This window comes from Agelaius phoeniceus, chromosome 25 (assembly GCF_051311805.1).
Source record: "Agelaius phoeniceus isolate bAgePho1 chromosome 25, bAgePho1.hap1, whole genome shotgun sequence".
Classification (NCBI taxonomy): Eukaryota; Metazoa; Chordata; class Aves; order Passeriformes; family Icteridae; genus Agelaius; species Agelaius phoeniceus.
Window position 1 is genome coordinate 3,056,245 of NC_135289.1, and position 20,139 is coordinate 3,076,383.

Here is a 20,139-nt window from a genome sequence, read left to right on the forward strand (position 1 = left end):
CCTCGGGGAGGACCCTCCGCACCCTCGGGGTGACCCAAACTCCTCCTTTCCTCGCCCAAAATTCGCGTTTCTGTTCCCGGATTGCGTGCGGGGCTTTGGGAGGGGTCGGCTCTTCAGGGTGACCCAAACCCGTCCTCTCCTCGCCCAAAATTCGCGTTTCTGTTCCCGGATTGCGCCTTCAGCCTCGGGAGGGCTCAGCCCCGCGCTGAGCGCCTGCGGCTGCTCATTAAGGGCGCCGCTAATGAGCTCCTCCCCCTGCTCTGCCCCCTCCTCTCCAGCCTGTGCCTTCCTCCCTCCTTTCCCTGCCTCCTCCTCCTCCTCCTGCTGCCGCTGCCGGGCCGCGCTCGCTCTCCGCCCGCTCGGGAGCGCGCAGTGCGGCGCGGCCGCGCCCGGGAGCGCGCAGTGCGGCGCACCGAGCCCGCACCGAGCCCCGGCTGCGGCCACCTCAGCTCCTCCGGGTAAGGACGAAGCGGGATGGGGACGCGCCGGGATGCGGGAATCTCTCGGGGGATGCGTACGGGGGGAAGCCCGCGCATCCTCAGCGCGGATTTGGGGTCCTAAACCGGCTCGGTGAGCCCCAGAATCTCCCGGTTTTTGCTGTCAGGACCCCGGGAGGGGGGAGCTGGGGCATGTGATGGGATTTTGGCTCTTGCGTCACGGCTCCGTGTCCCTGCGTGTGACAAAACCGCGGCGGTGGCAGCGCGGGGGCACGGGGAGCGCAGCCCGGGTGGGGACCTTGGGGTGACAGCGCAACTTTGGGGCGCCGAGAGCCGGCGAGGGGGGCGGCGATTGCTCCGCGGGGGATGCGCCTCGCTCGTCGCCCGTCGCCTTCCCTCCGGAAGAACATCCCGGGCCGGAAAAATCCATCGGGAAAACGCACCTGGCTGGGGACGGGCCCCGGCGGCGAGCGGTGAGTGGCGGGTGCGGGATCCGCATCCTCCCGCAGCCGCTCCCGGGCATCGATCTCCATCGGGGAGAGAGGGGAAAGTGCTGAATCATTGGGATCCCGGCCCCACGGGCGCTCCCCGGCCGCCAGAAGCTCGGGAATGGGGTGAGGAGGGCGAGGAGGCCGTGGGAGCGCTGGGGCCTGGGGGAGAGGGATTGTTGGGATGGAGCGGGGATGGAGAGGGGTCCTCCCTTTTCCATGGCCTCAGGTGCTCCTTGGGGAGCGGGGAGCAGGGAAAACGCACATTCCATCCGGGAAGGAGGCCTCCGGCAACGGCGCCCACCGTTTTTTGGGTGGGAAAAGGGAGGTTTTGCCCAGAGAAATCCCGTCCCTGCTAAAACTGGGCACGGCCGGTGCGTCTGGCGCGGGTGGGTTCTGCTTTTCCCTTTGGAATGCTGCCTGTGGGCTCCTTCTTCAAGGTCAGCTCCTTGGGGTGGCTCAGGAGCACTCCCCAAAGTCACCGCGGGCTGCTCCAGCCGGGTCCCGGCGGAGGGGCAGTGCCGGGGGCCGGGGCGATGCGGGAATTGCGGGAAAAGCTGGAATTGTGACATGCCCAGCAGAGGCCCGGCTGCTTTAAGATGGATCCTGTGGCGCTGTGGTGTTTCCGGGGTGCTCCTGGCAGCTGCCGAGGACAAAAGCAGGAATCCTGTGACTTTTCCAGGGATGCTGACTCCTTTCTTTCCTGGAAAACCTCCCCCTCTTTGGCAGACACCGAGGGGCTGCTTTGTTCCAAGAAAACTTTGCTTTCTCTCCTGAAAGAAAACTCAAATTCGGCGTTTTCTGCTCGATTTCTATTTTTAATTTTGCTGTTTCCCAGTTCAGGGCTGGGCCTTTGCTGCTTTTCCCATTTTTTTTTTGTGCGGTTGTAACGTGAATCCAACATAAATAATGCATGGAAAAGTACTCGGCTGGCAGGCAGGAGTTGTTTGGTTGGAAAAGTGACTTTGTTTACAGGAGTTGGGACCTGGGCCTGGTTTTGTGTTAATTCTGGGCTTAACAAAGCTCCATCCTCGTCCTCATCCCAAGGGATTTTGGTTTAAACCCAACCCAATCCAATCATCCCTTCTCCCAGCTGATGATTGAATGGGGAATATCCCAAGTTTTCCAGATTAATTATTCAGGATTTGTTTTCCTCTCATTCTCTCCGGGGTGTTTTGGGGGGAATAAAATCCCCCAAAATCCACTGGAAAAACTCCACCACAAAGGGTCCCAAAAATTGGGGGAAAATAGTGAATAATAAGGGGAAAAATGGGGATTTTTTTCCATGTTTTTGCTCTTGGCAGGTGGTTGGGATACTCTGAGTAGGATACTCATGAGATACTCCTGGGTGTAGAGGGGTTGTACCCTCAAATCCCAGGGATGAGCAGGGAAGGGATTCGGATCAGGTGTGAACCACAAAGCGAGTCTGGGGCAGAAGGGGAATGGGAATTTGGAAATGGGAATCTGGGAATTCCATCCCAGGAAACTCTTGGAGATTCCCAAGATTGTGAGGAAAGGGATGGACGTGAGCAGCAGGAAAAGGGATTTTTTTTTTTGTGTTTCCTTTGCTGAGAAAAGGGGGAATAAATGGAATTAAGGAAGTTTGGCTTCTCATTGGAGCCACTGTTAATCCCAGTGCTCCATCCCAGATGGGGTGACCTTGGGAAAAGGAATTATCCATAGGGATCATGGTCCTGGATTGGATCCTCCCTCTGGTCCTGTCACCCCGCTGAGAAAAAATGGAGAAGTTCTGGGTCTCTCCAAGGAAATATTCCTTGGATAAAAAATTAGATTTATCCAGAAATTAGCAGGAATGGAGAAGTTCTGGGATGCTCCAAGGAAATATTCCCTGGATAAAGATGAGTTTTATCCCTAAGTGCAGAAATTAGCAGGAATGGAGAAGTTCTGGGGCTCTCCAAGGAAATATTCCCTGGATAAAAATGAGTTTTATCCAGAAATTCAGAAATTAGTAGGAATGGAGAAGTTCTGGGATGCTCCGAGGAAATATTCCCTGGATAAAGATCAGTGGAGCTCACCTGGGCAGGTGGAACTTGGAACTGGAAACTTTGGGATTTGTTGGCTCCACCTGGAGCTTTGGAACTTTTCAGCTCCATCCTGCCCTTGCTCAGGGGAGGAGGAGTCTCCCAGGGAAAAGTTTGGGATTTGTTTGAAGAATCTGGGAAAATGGAGCAGCCCCATCCCCAGGACATTCCTGGGGCTCTGATTTTATCTGGGCAGGAATTTCTGGATTTGTTTTCCGCGTGGGGGTGGATTTTCTGCGAGGTTGTAATTTACCCATGCGGGGAAGCACCAGCCTTCCAAATCCCAGCAGAACTTCATTCCCAGGGAGAAAAACCTGGAAGTTCAGGCAGAATTCCTTCATTTCTTTGCTTTCTGGGAGCTGTGGAATTCGCTGTTTTCCACACTTTTTAGGTGCAGCTGAATTGGGAGGATTCAAGCCCAGTTAGAAAATCAGATTTTCAGATAAAAAATGTCAGATTTTATTTTAATTTAAACAGTAAAACCTATGAGGAGGCTCCTAAAAAAAAAAAAAAAAAAAAACAAAACAGGGAAAAAACCTCTGGCACTTCCCTTTATTCCTCAGGTTTTGTTTGCCCTTCCCAAAATATTCCTAAACCCTGCCAGGATCCATCCAGGGCTTGGATTCCGTTACAGTTTTGTCAGATCTTGTCAGGGAGGTCTGGATTCCTTCCTGCCCCGGAGGGAATTCCTTTCCAACCTCATTTTCCTCATTTCCCGTGTTGTTGGATGACTTCTGCTCCATCTTTCCCGTTTTCCCCCCTCTTCCCGAAGCCCCTTCGTTCCTTTCCAGGCTGTCCAGGATAATTATTGCGTAATTCCAGGGATTCCGGCTCGGAATGAACTTGCTGGGAGTTTAAATGTTCCGTAATCCCCGTCCCCCCCCCCCCTCCCTTTCCCTTTTATTTTTCCTTTAATCCTGAGCTGAAAGAAACGGGGCTGGGTTATTACAGATTAAAAAAGAGGAGGATTTATCCCTTGGCTTATCGGGATCACCATTCCCACTTAATGAGATCGGAGGACGAGGATTATCCACGGGAAAAAAAAAACAGGGATGAGTTGGGGTGGACAGAAATTCCCGACAACGCCTCCTTATGTTCCTTTGGATCTCATCCTGGAATTCTGAAACCCAGCTCTGTTTTCCTCAGGGATGCAACTGGGAGGGAGCATCCAAAGGGCAGAGGAGAGAGGGAATTGTGGAGATTTTCCCGTAAAAGGAGAATTTTGGGTTTTTTCCCCCTTGCGAGCCTTAAGCCAGAGGTTGGCGCGTTCCCGGTTTGCTGGAGGAGCATCCAAAGGGAAGGGGGAGCTTTGAGCAATCCAGGCTCGGGAAGAGCTGATGAATCCCTGTCCTGGATTTTCTGGGATGCTCCTTTCCCACCTCTGGGAGCCTCACAGGGAGTGGGGAAGCAGGGGAACAACCCCTGGGGCTGGTGCAAGGTGAAGCCGGGGGTTCATCGCAATTCCTGGCAGCTTTTCCGTCGCTTTCCACCTCCTTGGCAGCGGAATTTTGCTCCTTTTCCCAGGGACAGTCGGAATCTGATCCTGCAGCTCTGTCAGCCTGAATCCCAAGTTCCTCCTGAAATTTCCTGGCACGGATAGGCCGGGCTGGCAGCTCCAGTGGGAGCTGGGAGGGCGGGAAGGTTCTGTTTGGATCTGTGGAAAATGCACCAAAAATTCCCTTTTTTCCCTCTGGATTGTTCCCTTTTCCTGCTTATCCCGAGTTCAAAGAGCTGCAGAATCACGGAATAATTTGGGTCGGAAAATTAAAGCTCATCCCATTCCACGAGCAGGGACAACTTTCCCTATCCCAGGTTGCTCCAAGCTGGCCTTGGACAATTCCAGGGATGGGGCAGCCACAAATCCTCCGGAAAACCTGGGAATGCCGAGGCCGGGAATGTCCGTGGGTAGGAAAATCCTCCAGGATCCGGCCGCTCTCCAGGGTGCTGAAGCCCCTCCTGAGGATTTGGGAACGTTATTCCCTGAGTTCCCATCTCCCTGCTCCCACTGGAGTCCAGGATGGAAAGGGAAAACTGGGATACATTGGAGCAACAGAATGCAGGGAATGTGGGAATGCCCCCTTTTCCACCCCCAGCGTGGTTTTTAAGCTGGAGTTTGGATGCTGGGTGGTCTCCACAATTTAGGATGAATTTTAAACCCCACCGGGTAAAGCCTGGCTCGGCTGGGCTGAGCTCAGGGCTGATCCCGCTCCTGATGGTGGTGACCTGAGGTAATTCCAGCTGGAATTGTTTGGGAATCTGGCCGTCTCCGGGATTTTGGGGAGCAGGGAACAAGGTCCTCTCCCTCTTTGTGCGGCTTTGGGGATTTTTGTTCTCCTGGACAAAGCTCGGTTGCCATCCTTGTAGGAGCAGATTTATTGGATATTCCTTTTTACTGGACATTCCCAGCAGCTTTCATTGGATTTTCCCAGCAGTTTTCATTGGATATCCAGAGCAGGTTTTGGTGGATATCCAGAGCAGGTTTTGGTGGATATCCAGAGCACTTTTTGGATATTCTCGGAAGTTTTTATTGGAGATTCCCTGCAGTTTTTGCTGAATATTCAGAGCAAGTTTTGTTGGATATTCACAGCACTTTTATTGGATATTCCCAACAGCTTTTGGTGGAAATTTAGAGCAGGCTTTGTTGGATATTCAGAGTTTTTTTGGATATTCCCAGCAGCTTTTTTTTTTTTTTTGTATTACTGACAGGTTTTATTTGATATTCCCTGCAGTTTTTATAGGATATTCCCCCAACCTGTGGGCAGGGAAAGAATTCTATCCTTCCCCTTTTCCTGAGGTGAAGATCAGCCAACCCCTCAGGCCCTTCCCAGCCCCTCAGGCCCTTCCCAACCCCTCAGGCTCTTCCCCTGGGTTTTGTTCGCCTTTCCCAAAGTATTCCCTGGGATTTTATTCCCTGGATGCCAGGATCCATCCCGGGCTTGGATTCCTTTACTTTCTTTCTCAAATCTTGTCAGGGAGGTCTGGATTCCGTCCTGCCCTGGAGGGAATTCCTTTCCAACCTCATTTTAGCATGAATTCTTCTCCATCTTTTCCATTTCCCCCCCTCTTCCCGCAGCCTTCCCAGCTATCCAGAATGGTGACACCACCAGCCCACTCTGGATTTGCAGACACAGCCCCATTTGTGGGGCTGGGGCTGCTCCATGTGGGATAAAGGCCCCTCTGTGGTTCCAGCCGGGGCAGATGGAGTGCAGGATTCAGGAGAAGCTCCCGTCCCTGCTGTCACCTCGGTGGTGTCACATTCCTGAAATCTGGCTTTGACACTCCCAGCAGACCCGGCCACAAAGGCTCCTCTTGTTGGGGTCTCCTTTGGGATGGGGCTGAGGCAATCCCAGCTGGGAGTGGGAGCAGGGGAGGGACAGGACGGGGCTTTGTGCCACCCGCACGTGCCAGGACACCCCGGGAGCTCCTCTGGTGGCACTTCCGACGGCCTGAGGGCGGTGGGGATGGTCAGCCTGGAGAAGGGAATGTTGTGTGGGGAACTGGGATTTGGTTTGTGTGGGGATATTGGGATTTGACTCGTGTGGAGACCTCGGGATTTGATTTGTGTGGGGATTTCGGGATTTGGTTTGTGTGGAGACCTCAGGATTTGATTTGTGTGGAAACCTCGGGATTTGATTGGTGTGGAAACGTCAGGATTTAATTTGTGTGGAGACCCGGGATTTAATTTGTATGGAAACCCGGGATTTAATTTGTGTGGAAACCTCAGAGTTTAATTTGTGTGGAAACCTCAGGATTCGATTGGTGTGGAAATGAAGGGGTTACAAGGAAGGAAAAGGGAATCCACAGCAGGAATTGGGGTGGTGGGACGAGGGGATGGGTTCAGGGAGATTTGGGTGGGATATTGGGAAGGAATTTTTCCCTGTGACAGTGGGGAGGCCCTGGGATGGAATTCCCAGAGAATCCATGGCTGCCCCATCCCTGGAAGTGGAGATATCAGAATTTGATTTGTGTGGAAACCTTGGGATTTGATTTGTGTGAAACCTCGGGATCTGAGGGAGTTACAAGGAAGGAAAAGGGAATCTGCAGCAGGAACTGGGATGACAAGACAAGGGGACGGGTTCAGGTTGAAAAAGGGGAAAATTGGGTGGGATACTGGGAAGAATTCTTCCCTCTGGGGTGGGGAGGCCCTGGGATGGAATTCCCAGAGAATCCATGGGTGGCTCATCCCTGGAAGTGTCCCAGGCCAGGCTGGAGCCACCTGGGATCGTGGAAGGTGTCCTTGTGGTGGCACTGGGGGACCTTAATCTCCCTCCCAACCCAAACATTCCACGATTCCACCTCAAATCCTCTCAACAAATGGATCATCATCCCATTTCCTTCTCCCCCTGCATCTGGAAAATTTCAATTCTAACAGAAAATACCTCAAACCCAAACCTCCTGTCCAAACCCCCTTAATTCCCAGAAAAGCCGGAATTTGGCCGAATTCATCCACATTTTTTATTTTTTTTTTTTACATCCGACACCAGAACTGCACATTTTAGAGGGCGGAGGATTTTTCCCGAGTGTCCTTCAAATCCTGATTCTGCACATCCCAGGCTGCCATTTCCTGCTGACAGCTCCGGGATCCAGCTGCCAGCGCTCCCCAGGGATTTTATTCCTGCCCATCCCAGCAGCTGGGACCAGCCTGGGGATTTTTGGTTGACCTCGTCTGAATGGCGCTGGCCCCGGTGACAGCTGCGAGGCTGAGCTGGCCCCAGCCCAGGACAGCAGGCTGCTCCCCGATGTTTGATTCCAGGAATTCTGGCTTCTTTTGTCTCCCTTTTCCAGCCTTTTTGGACAGGCCTGGGGTTGGGAACGATTCCTGGGACTGACACAGCTGAGCTGGGGGGAAATTTGGGGTTTTCTAGGTGTTCCTGGCAGGATTTTCACCCAAATCTCGGATTTGGGAATGGACACTCCTTGGGAATTCCTATCTGTGAATAGTCCTCAGAATTCCTCTTCCAAACCACAGTAAGGTGAAAAACAGGGATATCCAAGAGTATCTGGGGATGAAACCCCTCCAGGAAGCCAAACAAAACCCTTTTTCCCAAGGGAAAAGCAGTTCCTGCCCTATTGTCCGGTGAAAAGGGGGTGGGAATGGCTGGGATTGATCCCAAACAGCTGCTGGGATGTGGGAGGACAGATGGCTCAATTATGTCCAGAATGGGATGGGCAGTGTGGGGTTTGGGGAGGCTTTGGGATCCTTTTCCCTGGAAACCTGAGCTGGGAAAGGCTGAGGAGGGGATTAGGGAGATTTTGGGATCCCCTTTTCACTAAAGGAGGGGCTTTGGGAGATTTTGGGATCCCCTTCCCTGCAAACCTGAGGCAGGAGAGGATGTGGAGGGGATTAGGGAGATTTTGGGATCCCTTTCCCACTAAATCTGAGATGGGAGAAGCCATGGAGGGGCTTTGGGAGATTTTGGGATCCTTTTTCCACTAAACCTGAGCCAGGACAAGCCATGGAGGGGGTTTGGGAGATTTTGGGATCCTTTTTCCACTAAACCTGAGCCAGGACAAGCCATGGAGGGGGTTTGGGAAGCTTTGGGATCCCTTTCACACTAAGGGAGGGCCTTTGGGAATTTTAGGATCTTATTCCCACCAACCTGAGCTGGGAGAGGCCGTTCCCAGGAGATCCCCCAGGTGCAGGTGGATGTGCCAGTTTGGGATGTGCCAGTTTGGGATGTGCCGGTTTGGGATGTGCCAGTTTGGGATGTGCCAATCCCAAATTGTGCCACCTCGGAGCGCCCCGTGCCACCCTCCTGCTATTTCTGCTCCCAATCTGTGCCACAGCCAGAGCTGTCCTTGGGATCGGGCTCCAGAGGCCATGAAAACCCCCCAGGATTTGGGATTTGAGCTGCTCAGGGATAATTTTAGCCCAGTGCTCTGCTGGAGGAGAGGGAAGAGCGGGAATGGTGCCCTGGGATGGAGCTGAGCCCTCTGATCCAGGGTGTGGGATCCATCCAGCTCTTCCAACCACATCCTTGGAATCTCATCCTAAAACCTCATTGCAGGGGCTTTTTTGGGGGGAAAAAGACCCAAAGGGTTCCCCTGTGAGCCAGGGGAGGGGGTAGGATGAGGTTTTAAGCAGGGAAAGATGAAATAGTAATGTGAGAATAACTGGGAATGCTGGAGGAAGAGGAGCGGGAAGTTCAAGGTGCGCCGAAAGTGATAATTGGGATTCCTGAAGTGTTAATTGGGATTTCTGGAGGGTTTTTACGATTCAGCTTCGAGTGATCATCAGGAAAATTTCTCCCTTTATCCCCTTTAGTTCTTCCCTTTTATTCCTCCTTGTTCTTCCCTTTATTCCCCCCATGAGAAATTTCTGGGACATCTCCAGGGTCAGGAGAAATTTCTGGGGACATTTCCACTCCCCAGAGTTGGGGAAGGTCCCAGGGATGGCTCCAGAATCAGGGGTAATCCTGGGCACATCTCCACCCTCCAGGATCAGGAGGAATTCCTGAGGAATTCCAGGAGAATTCCTCCCAATTCTCCAGGGTCAGGAAAAATTCCCGGGGACATCTCTGCTCCCCCGGGAAGATCCTGGGGACACCACCAGGAGATGTCCCAGGGCCACCAGAGCTCCAGCCCCACAGACCCAGCTCCAAACCCGGGAAATCAGGAAGCTGAGGCTTCTCCAGCTGGAATTTCCTTGCTCTGGGCACTGGGAAATCCCAAAATCCTTGCGGAGGACCAGTCCAGCACTGGGCAGAGTGACCTGGGTGGGTCTGGGAAGTGCCACCATGGGCAGCCTTGGGAATGCTGTGGTTCCCTCCTCCTCCTCCTCCTCATCTCCCTCAGAAACCACGGAATGGCCAGAATGCCCAGGGCAGGAGCAGATCCTCTCCAACATTCAATTTTTCCTTTGATATCCCAACAGAACATCCCAGGAGCTGCTTTAGGGAATGAAATTAAAACCCTCTCAGCCCCGCTCAGATCTTGTCTCTCTTTCATGTTCCCTCTCCAAGAGGCTGGAGCGGTTTTTAATTCCAGCAAATCCAGGGAAAACCGGGAGAAGGAACAAATCCATCAGCAGGGATGGGGTTTGATGGTTTCAGATCCTGAGTTTTGCTCCTCTTGCTGCCCCATCCTTCTCCCTCCTGGCCCCATTCCGATTTTCCAGCCGTTGGAAATCTCCCTGCAGTGCCCGGTGGGCACCACCCAATCACAGAAAATCCAGGATCAGCCAGGCTGGAATTATTCCGGAGGCTCCCGAGGGTTTAATGAGGCTCAAAGTGGAACTGAAGGGGGTTTGTGGTGGGGGAGGGAGGATTTGGGGGGTCCTGGAGATGGAGGGAGCTGGGATGGGCTTCAGGGAAGCGCCAAAACCTTGGGAGCGGCTCCTGGGAGCTCCAAGTTCTCCGAGTTGCCCAAAAGAGGGAATTTCGGTGGTGGAGATAAGAACATTCCCCTTGGCATGATGCTCATTCCATACTGGGAATGGGGGGGCTGGAAAACTGGGAATGTTGCTGTCTTCACTCCCAAATATCAGGGTTTGGATTCGCCCGGACCGGGAAAAGGTGAATCCTTGGAGAGCACCTTGGGAAGCAGGAAAATGGGAATTCCTGCCCCAAAAGGTGTCCCCAGAGCTCAGAGCCGGCACCGGGACACCTCCTCCTCCCTGCCTTCCCTACTCCCAGCCGTTTAATCGGGAAAATGGGAATTGCATATTAATGAGATGCTAATGAAGCCGTGGATGGGATCGGGCGAATCCTCATTTAAAGCTACAAAGCGGAGCTTTGTTTTTAAGGCGGGTTTATCGCTGCTGGGCCCGCCTGATTAGTCCTAATCTCCCGCTGCCCTCCGTTGGGAAATTCCCGCTTTTATCCTCTGGGAAGTCTCTCCCGAAGTTCCTGCACCACCCTCCAGGGAAATCCCAGGCAATTATCCCAACAAGGATTCCTCTCCCCGCTTCCTCCTTCCCCCATCTATTCCCGAATTTCTGCTGGAGCCAGGATATGCAGCCAGGCCTCATCTGGATTTTTAATTTTATTTTAAAAATTCATTTTTTAAAAAATTCCCTCTTTTTCCTGGCTGGGGCTGGCTCTTTCCCAGCTGGAAAATCCCAGGATGAACGATGAGGGTGCGGGAGGTTGGGAAATGCGGATCCCCGTGATCCACTCCCCAATTCCTCTGGAATTTCCTCACTGCGCTCCATTGCAGAGGCAAAACCCCAACAATTCCAGGCCGGAATATCGGTGGGAGTGTCAGAAACTCCTGGCTGGGGAATTCTCAGTGGTGGGGACGTCTCTGCTCTGCTTTTCCGCAGGGTCGGGAACAAAAGGAAGCTGCATCTGGGAACAAAACGCTCTGGGAACGTGTCACCCGCTGGGGACGCGGGGACAGGCCCAGGCTGGCACTCGGGCACGGGGAGGGCACAGAGTGGGCAGTGTCCTGTGCCCCATTGTTCCCGAGGGAAAAAGGCAGGGAAAGAAGGGAAGAGTCGGAATTACGGATCAGGGGCCGTGGAGCCTCGGCGCTTCTCCGGGATGGAGGGGCTGGGATAAGCCAGGGGAGGACAGGGAGAGGGAAAAGGGGGGATTTTTTTGGGGGTGTGAGGGGGCTCAGGGAGTCCTCAAGATGTGGGAAATTTCAGGAGGAGACGGGGATTTTTTGGGATGTGGGGAGTTCAGGGTGTCCTCCTTGGGATGTGGAAAATCTTAGAGGGAAATGGGGATTTTTGGGATGTGGGGCGCTCAGGGTGTCCTCAGGATGCATAAAATCTTAGGGGGAAACAGAGATTTTTTGGGATTTTGGGAGCTCAGGGCGTCTTTCTGAGGATGTGGAAAATCTTAGGGGGAAACAGAGATTTTTTGGGATTTTGGGAGCTCAGGGCATCTTTCTGAGGATGTGGAAAATCTTAGGGGGAAATGGGGATTTTTTTTGGGATGTAGGGAGCTCAGGGTGTCCTTCTTGGGATGTGGAAAATCTTTGAGCTTGGGATAGAGAGAGGGAGAAGCTCAACCTGAGCTTTGGAGGGGAAAAGGTGGGAGAGGGAAAGGGAGGATCTCCCTGCCCTGGGAATAACCCGTGACAAGGTGGAGATTTCCTGTAAATCCTTGGATTTGAGACATTTTTCGGGGGGATAAAGAGAGGGAAAACCTCGACCTGAACTTTGGTGGGGAGAACTGTGCCTGATGTGGGAGAGGGAAAGGGAAGTGGCTCCCCATCCTTGGAATAACCTCTGATGAGGTGGAGATTTCCTGTAAATCCTTGGATCTGAGACATTTTTTGGGATAAAGAGAGGGAAAATCTCAACCTGAGCTCTGGGGAGGGAAAACTGTGTCGGACATGGGAGAGGGAAAGGGAGGTGACTCCCTGCCCTTGGAATAATGTGTGAGGAGACGGCAGAAATTTCCTGTAAATCCTTGGATTTGAGACATTTTTTGGGATAAAGAGAGGGAAAACTGTGCTGGACATGGGAGAGGGAAAGGGAGGTGACTCCCTGCCCTAGGAGGATGAGGAATAAATCAAATCCTTGGATATTGTGGGATCTGCCCTGCTGTGGGATGGGGGACATTCCGGAGCAGTGGGAAACACACGGGAGAAGGTTTGGAGCTCCCCGCAAGCTCCAGGAATTCAGAGGGAATTGGGATTTTTGGGATGGGGGTAAATTCCAGAGTAGCCAAGGCACCCCTCCAAGGGAAGGGATGGAGCAGTGGGAAGCACAGGCAGGAGGTTTGGGAATCCCCACAGCCTCCAGGAATTCGGAGCAGGAGCTGATGGGAGCAGAATTCCCTCAGGAGCAGGGAATCAGCAGCTGGGAATGGGACAATTCCAGGACTGCTTGAAGCCGGGCTTTGCCTGCTCTGCTTTCCCAAACTCCCCTCCTGCTCAGGTGCTCTGAGCCCAGAGGCTCTGGAAAACCAGAGGAGCAGGAAAAGGGCTGGGAGCAGGGCTGGGATCACCGAGGAAGATTTTCCTCCTAATTAAGCTTAACAATAACAACAACAAAAAGGAATTTTTTCCCTATTTAATAATAAATCAGGAGCGTTTTCCCGATGGGAACGCCGAGCCTTTTCCCACCAGCTTCCAGAGGGTCTGCTCCGAGCTCTCCCTCATTCCTCATGAATAATTTTCCACATTCCTCCCCAGTCCCGCATGGATTGGCGTTGCCATGGCCACCAGTGAGGGATGCAATCCTGAGGGATGCAGGAGAGCGGCAGGAAAAGGGTTGGGAAAATGGGGAAATCCCAAAAAGGGGCCTGGCATCCTGCAGAGATGCTCCGGGTCATCCCGCTCCAAGCTTTCTGTGGGATTCCCTAAGATCCTAAAGGGGTTTTGTGCCTGGATTTTTTTGGATTCATCCCTCCTGTATGGAAATTCTGGTTTTTCCATGCTCTGAGCACTCGTTCCAAACTGAGCTTGGAAAAAGGGAGAGAAATCCTTCTCAAAGCCATTGTGAGGGAGATTCCCAATTTTCATCACCTCAGCCAAGGTGGGACACGCTCCCCATTCCCACATTATCCTGGGAAAGGCAGGGAAAAACTTGGAATGGTGTTTTGGGACAGGTCATGCCCAGATCCTGTGCCTGAGCTGTGCCAGAGGTGGGATCCTTCCTCCTCTCCTGAATTTTTCATGGAAAAACCTTCTCAGTGTTTTACCAAAGTTGGATTCCAGCTCCAATTCCGACGTGCAGGATTCAAGGAATTTGCTGATCTGACCCTCAGTCCCAATCCCTGCTCTTTGTTTCACTCAGCTCCGGGGTTTTAATGGATTTTCACGCTTTTCCCATTGAATATTCCCAGCAGGAAACTTTGGTGGATCGGAGATGAGGTGGGAGGAGTTAAATATTGAAATTTCCCTTTCCTTTGTTTTTTCCCTTGACTTTAAACTCCGCGATTTTCCTGCGGATTTTCCCTCCCGCTTCCAGTGGTGTCAGCAAGAGGAGATTTGTGTTCCCAAGGATTTGCAGGACACAGATTCCACCTTTTGCATTTTGGATTTTGGAAAGTTTTGGCAGATTAAAAAATCCTCACTTCATTCATCCCTGGCTCAATCCATCCTTTGACGTTTTCCAAGGAAACCCTAAATTCCAACCTGGCCTTTTTAATTCCCCAAAATCCCTTTTATTTTTATGGAATCCTTAACCACGGCATCCCTGGGCTCCCTCCTGAGCTGGGTTTGTGCCAACTTCATTATCCCAGAGCCAAAAGCTTCTCCCAATTAATTTATTCCCATTCCGGAGGCAGCTCCGGCGGCAGATGGAGAGGTGGTGACACCGGGATTTGATGATTGAGTGACAAAGGGTGACAAATCCATGGAGAGCCACGGGAAAAGTTGTGAGAAATGCCAGGGAACGGTGAGAAAAAGCAGGGAATAGTGAGAAAAAGCAGGGAATGGTGGGAAATAGCAGGGAAGGGTGTTGCCCTCCTCGGGAAATGAATAAATTCAAAATTTCATTGCATTCCCGTGGAAAGTGTCCCCGAGGGCTGTCACAATTCCTGGGAAAAGAAGTGGGAATGGGATCACCAAAACCTGCCAAGAATGGTGGGGCACACCTGGAGCATCAGCTTTGGGTCACCAGGTGGGTTTTTTGGGAATGAACTTTATGGAAGTGTCTGAGGCCAGGTCAGTTCCCGCTGGGATCAGTTGGTTCCTACTGGGATCACTCAGTTCCCACTGGGATCAGTCAATTCCCACTGGGAATCCCACTGGGATCAGTCAATTCCCACTGGGAATCCCACTGGGATCAGTCGGTTCCCGTTGGGATCAGTTGGTTCCTGCTGGGATAAATCAGTTCCCACTGGAATAAATCAGTTCCCACTGGGATCGCTCAGCTCCCACTGGGATCGCTCAGCTCCCACTGGGATCACTCATTTCCCCCTGGGATCATTCATTTCCCACTGGGATCGGCCGTGCCTGATGCCCTTGGCAGATGGGAGAGCCAGGTCTGGGATCCCAGGATGGGATCAAGATCTGCTGTTCCTGTGTCCGAGGGTTCCTCTCACACAGGAGAGGAATTCCCAGTGTCCCAACTTCCCCGGGTGGATTTTTCCCATGGGAACAGGCGTCCCTGGCACGGAGGAGCTGTGGGTTGTGTCCAGCAGGGAAGGGAATCCCAGCCAAACCCTCTCCCAGCTCCGTGTGATTGGAAAAACGCGGAGTTTTCCTCTCTCTGAGTGTTGCATCCATCATTTTATTCACAAAACCATGGAACATCCCGAGCGGGAAGGGACTCCTGGGGACCCCAGAAACCCCAAACATTTCCATCCTTGGAGAGGCTCCAAGCCCAGGTGCAGAATGTGGCAGCAGGAGCGGAGGTGGGAGCTGGGAAGCTTTTCCAGAGGCTCCGGCTCCATCCCAGGGCTGTTTTCCCACCTGATTAACCCTTGGCTGATCCCAGGGCCAGATGCCACCAGGGAGGGGTGGCCTGGGGACAGGCATGGCCCGTGTCCCCCCGTGCCCCAGCTCCATGGGTTCTCTGGGAGCAGCGTGGGATGGATGGCCCTGGAAAGGAGGTGACAATGGCACCGCGTCACCTCCACCTGTCCTGAGCTGCCGGGGAGGTGGGGTGGGATTTGCTGGGATGGGATTTGCTGGGGTGGGATTTGCTGGGATGGGATTTATTGGGATGGGATTTACTGGTACGGGATTTGCTGCTCCATTGGGAACAGGACAAGGGGACCGGAGTGTCCCTGAGTCACCACCCCACAGATTCTTTGGGATTTTCTGTTGGGATTCCTGGAAAAATGGTGCTGGACCAGCCCCAATGCCCCCCAGATTTTTTACTGCTTGTTTATGGGTTCTGTTGACTCATGGGGTGCTGTTTTAAAGATGAGTTGTTTAAAGGTAAAAGAACGGGGTTTTATTATTTTTTTTTTTAAAACCACGACACCAACCCAAGGGGATTTTCTGCCAGTGGCAAAGCTGCTCCCTGCTCCTCCATCAGCTTTAATGAAGCAATAAACGGAGCTGCCGGAATGTTCCCTGGGAACAGCAATTCCCAAAGTTTTACTGTTCCTCCTGCAGCCATAAATCGGGATAAACTGGGATGAAAATCCAACTGCTGCTGGGAGCATCCTGCTGGTCCTAACGAGCTGATTAAATCAAATCCCTCACTGTTTAATTTTGTTGAATTCCAAGCCCAGATTCCCTTTGCTTCCTATTTCCTGCTCTGGAGCTGGTTTTCCAGGAGCAGGGGTGTAGGGAAGGGATTTTTCCCCATTGCTATCCCAAAAAAAATCTAATTTTAAGAAATGGGAATAAATGAAGTCCAGCCCGTCCTCAGAGTGGTTTGTGCACCCAGTGGATCCCAGGGGACCAGGGCATGTTCCAGGTGCTGCTGTTTTTAGGGATTTTGGGAATTCTGACAATGAGATGACTTTGGGGAAGATCCCCTGCAGGGGGACCCGTGTCCTGTCTGGTGCTGGAGTGGGATCTCCTGGGAATTTCTGCAGGAAGAGGAGCTGTTCCCATGGGTTGTTATTTCAGATTCTGCAGGGAGAAAAGAGAGAATTCCACGGAATTCTGAGGAGCAGAGCAGGGCTCAGCCTGTCCTGCTGGTGAGGAACCAACCCCAACCACCCCTTCCCCTCTCCGTGCCTCCCTTTGGGATGTAGAGACCAGCCTGATGGATTTTTCCTGCTTTTTGGGCTGCTGTCAGATCCTTTCTATGCCAGAAAAAAACTGGAAAAAACGCTGATTTTCGGGAAAAGCTTCTCTCCTGCTGCTCCCCCTGACTCCAGCACCCCCAGCTCGGAATGTCCCTGATTCCCTGTGGCAGCTCCAGCCTCTCTGTGGCAGGAGAATTCCCCGTTCCCGGCGGGAGCAGCCGGGACAATGCGGGGCTGTGTTCTCCAGGAGCCACCTACACGCGCAGGAATTGTTCCCGTGGATTGTTCCCAGGGATTGTTCCCTCTGCCCACATCTGCTCCGGACAAAGGCACCCTGGAGGAGCCTGGAGGAGCCTGGAGGAGCCTGGAGGAGCCTGGCATTTTCTAGAAGATGAATTCCCTGTGTGGCTTTCCCTGCTCCTGGCCAGCGCTGCTCCGTGCGACCCTGCGGATTGTCCTGGACCATCCAGCCAGTGCATTCCCGCAGGATTCTGCCCAAGGGTTCAGGCCAGAGATTCTGTGCTGCTTTCACAGCTCAGGAATTGCCTGAAATTTTGTTTCCTCGTGATATTCCTGGATTTTTGCGTTGGGGCCCTGGAGGGATCTGTAGGGAGAGGCTGCCCTTGGATTCCTGGAAGTGCCCAATGCCAGGTTGGAGCAATCTGGGATAGGGGAAGGTGCCCCTGTGCTTGGGATGAGCTTTGAATTCCCTTCCCAACCCCAACCATTCCAGGATTCCGTGATTTCCCATCAGAGCTTGGGCTCAACCCTTTTATATTCCCACATTTACAAATATCCCCCAGGAATCTGTGCCAGCAACTTCCTCCTTCCCTCTCGGCTATTCCGCACCCCCAAATCCAAGGAAAACAAGAAATTCCTCAATTTTCAGCCCCAAACTCTTCCTATTTGGACCCTTTTTAACCCTCTCTGCTTCCCTCCCCTAAAATATCCGTGTTTGAAATGGATTTAGAGCTTTTTGTTGTTTTTTGGGATCTGCATTTGTTACCGGAGGGATAAAAGGTGTCTGGGTGGAAAATCCTGGGAGATTGGATGGGATCTTGTCCCTGTTGAGTAAGAAATGACACAGACTCACCAGCAGGATGGTTTGGACAGCATAACATAACTTTTCTTCAGATTCCCCATTTTTTATACTTTCTTCCCGTACAGATAGACCCGATTGCTCAATTAATTAATACATTTCACCTGACTGGCTAATTAACAAAGCATCTTTCTTATAAACAATCTTTGAGGAAAACAGGAAAACAGAAAGTAGGAAAACAACACCTGCAGGTTGTTTATAATAATAATAAGCTGTCGTTATTTATCTTAAACTCCCTAAAGTCTCAGCAGCCGATTCTGGGAAAACTCACCTGGTTTTCTCACTCTCTGGCCAGGCTGTCACTTCCACAGCATCTGGCAGCAGCGAGGGGAACATCTGGATCCTGGCTGGGAATGGGATTGTTTGGAGACCAGTTGGGAAAAATCCCAATCCTAGAATTCTGCTGGATCAATGCCAGGAATTTTTTGGGACAACAGCTCTAGACCCCTGAGCTCATCCCGACGCCCTGAGGGGTTGGATATCCCTCAGTAATTTTTACACATAAAATACAATTATTATTAATTTTTTCAAGAGCAAATCCACATTTTTATTCAATCCCACGGGCTCCATTTGGAGCCCACTGCTCCCAGGAATTTTCTCTTGGCCCCTGGGCGCTCACTCCAGGACTGGAGCCCAAACAACCCCATAAATCCTTCCAGCAGGAGACAATCCTGGGCTCGGGAGAGCTGTTCCCACGTGCTCCCCAAATCCTGGCCACCATTCCTGGCCCCATTCCCACCATTTTTAGGGCGGAAACGCCGCGTCCCCGAAATTTCCAAAGGGAAGGAGCCAGGATTGGCTCAGCAATGTGACTCTGGGGTCGTTTTTGTTTTCCAGCTGAGGATCCCTCTGCATGTGCCACCACCCCGGGGGACACTCCAAAGCCACCCCAGGGGACATCCCAAGGTCCTGAGGCCACACAGGGAAATTCCAAGATGATCCCAAGGAGAGCCCAGGCCACCTGTGCCGGAATTGCCTTCGCCCTCTGCCTCCAGCACCTTGTCAGCGCCATCGAGGTCCCCCTGGACCGTAAGTTTGGCATTTATCCTCTCCAGTTCCTTCCCAAAAATTCCTCGCTAGGGTGGGGAGGAGGTGGGATGAAGGTGGGAACGCCCCAGGTGGATTTTTCTCCTCCACATTTGGATTTTTCTCCTCCACATTTGGGTTTTCTTCTCCACATTTGGGTTTTCTTCTCCAAATTTGGATTTTCTCCTCCACACTTGGGTTTTCTCCTTGACAATTGAATTTTCTCCTCCACATTTGGATTTTCTCCTCCACATTTGGATTTTCTCCTCCACATTTGGGTTTTCCTCTCCACAGTTGGCTTTTCTCCCCCACAATTAGGTTTTCTCCTCCACATTCGGAAGGAAAAGGGGTTTTTGTCTAGGGTTTCCAAGGCCTGCAAAAACTGGATTTGTTTTCTGGCTCTGCTGGGAACAAAGCAAAGCCAGAACAGGTTGAATTAACCTCCTGTCTTTTTCCCCTCTATGCTTTCCCTTTGGGAATAACAGCAAATATCCAGAGTGAATGTAAGTGTTCCCTTCCCCAAAACTGCATGAGGGGTCCCTGAGCAGTGGCTGGTGGTGGCACAAGGGGGATGTGGCCCCTTCCGAGCCACTTTTCCTGCATGTCCAGGTTGGGAAAGGCATGGAAAGGCTGGAGCAGCTTGGGAAGAGCTCCCAGCTCTCTGCGCTGTCCCCAGAGCAGGGGCTGGGCTGTGTTTGCCATGGAAAAGTTGTTCCTGCAGGGTTTGGGTTTGGAGAAGGGCAGGAATCCCCTCCTGGCACCTGTTTCAGGCTCAGCCTCACAGCCTGATGAGTTGGGAGCATCCCTGGATCTCAGAGGATGAAGAAACAGCCTTGGATCTTCTCCCCAGGAGATGGGATCTGCAGTTCAGAGATCAGGGCTGGGTCCTATCCCATCCATGGGGTTCCTGTGTCCCTTTTTCCATCCCTGCCCTCCTAAATTCCAGGTCTGAGCTCCTTTGGGCTCATCCTGGGGGGCTGGAATCTCTTCCTTGCACCAGGAATTTCTCAGGATCCCTGACCCAGCCCCTTCTGAGCTGCAGATCCAGGATGAATTCCCACTGGATTCACCCTGTGGGAACAGGAGGCTGGAACTGGGACATTCCCTAAGGAGACCAAGATACAGAGAGGGAATTGAGGATTTTTGGTCCCCAAAGGGAGTCCGGACTCTATGATGCTCCGAGAGGTGATGAATTCATGGAAATCACAGGAATTTCCTCAGGATTCCACCTCCAAATCACACACCCAGCCGGGGGAAGGAGCTGAGATCCCAGCAGGAATTGCTGTGGGATGGTGCTGAGGGATCTCCCCTGGTTCCTCATGGATTTCCCATTCCTCGCAGTGCCGCAGCCCCCCACGATCACCAAGCAATCCATCAAGGATTACATCGTGGATCCCAGGGACAACATCTTCATCGAATGCGAAGCCAAAGGCAACCCCGTTCCCACGTGAGTGCATTCCCAGCTCTCATCCCACTGTCCCTCACCACTCCAGAGCC

At 52.4% G+C, this 20,139-nt stretch overlaps 1 protein-coding gene across 19 annotated transcripts in view; it reads left to right on the forward strand.

Annotated features, from left to right (window-relative positions):
* Positions 1-226: 226 nt before the first annotated feature.
* Positions 227-20,139, forward strand: part of NFASC (neurofascin) — an 86,668-nt gene continuing 66,755 nt past the window's right edge. For 12 of the 19 annotated variants that reach the window (XR_013185206.1, XM_077190619.1, XM_077190623.1 and 9 more), the window contains exons 1-4: positions 227-458; positions 18,454-18,645; positions 19,128-19,145; positions 19,984-20,089. Coding sequence is in view for 18 of the 19 variants with exons in the window: in XM_077190619.1 (XP_077046734.1) it covers positions 242-458; positions 18,454-18,645; positions 19,128-19,145; positions 19,984-20,089 (533 nt within the window). In the remaining variant the exon portion in view is untranslated. Of the gene's footprint in view, positions 459-719; positions 911-1,029; positions 1,052-18,453; positions 18,646-19,127; positions 19,146-19,983; positions 20,090-20,139 lie in introns of those variants that run through there. The other 7 variants (XM_054648735.2, XM_077190630.1, XM_077190631.1 and 4 more) reach the window with 3 other exon arrangements.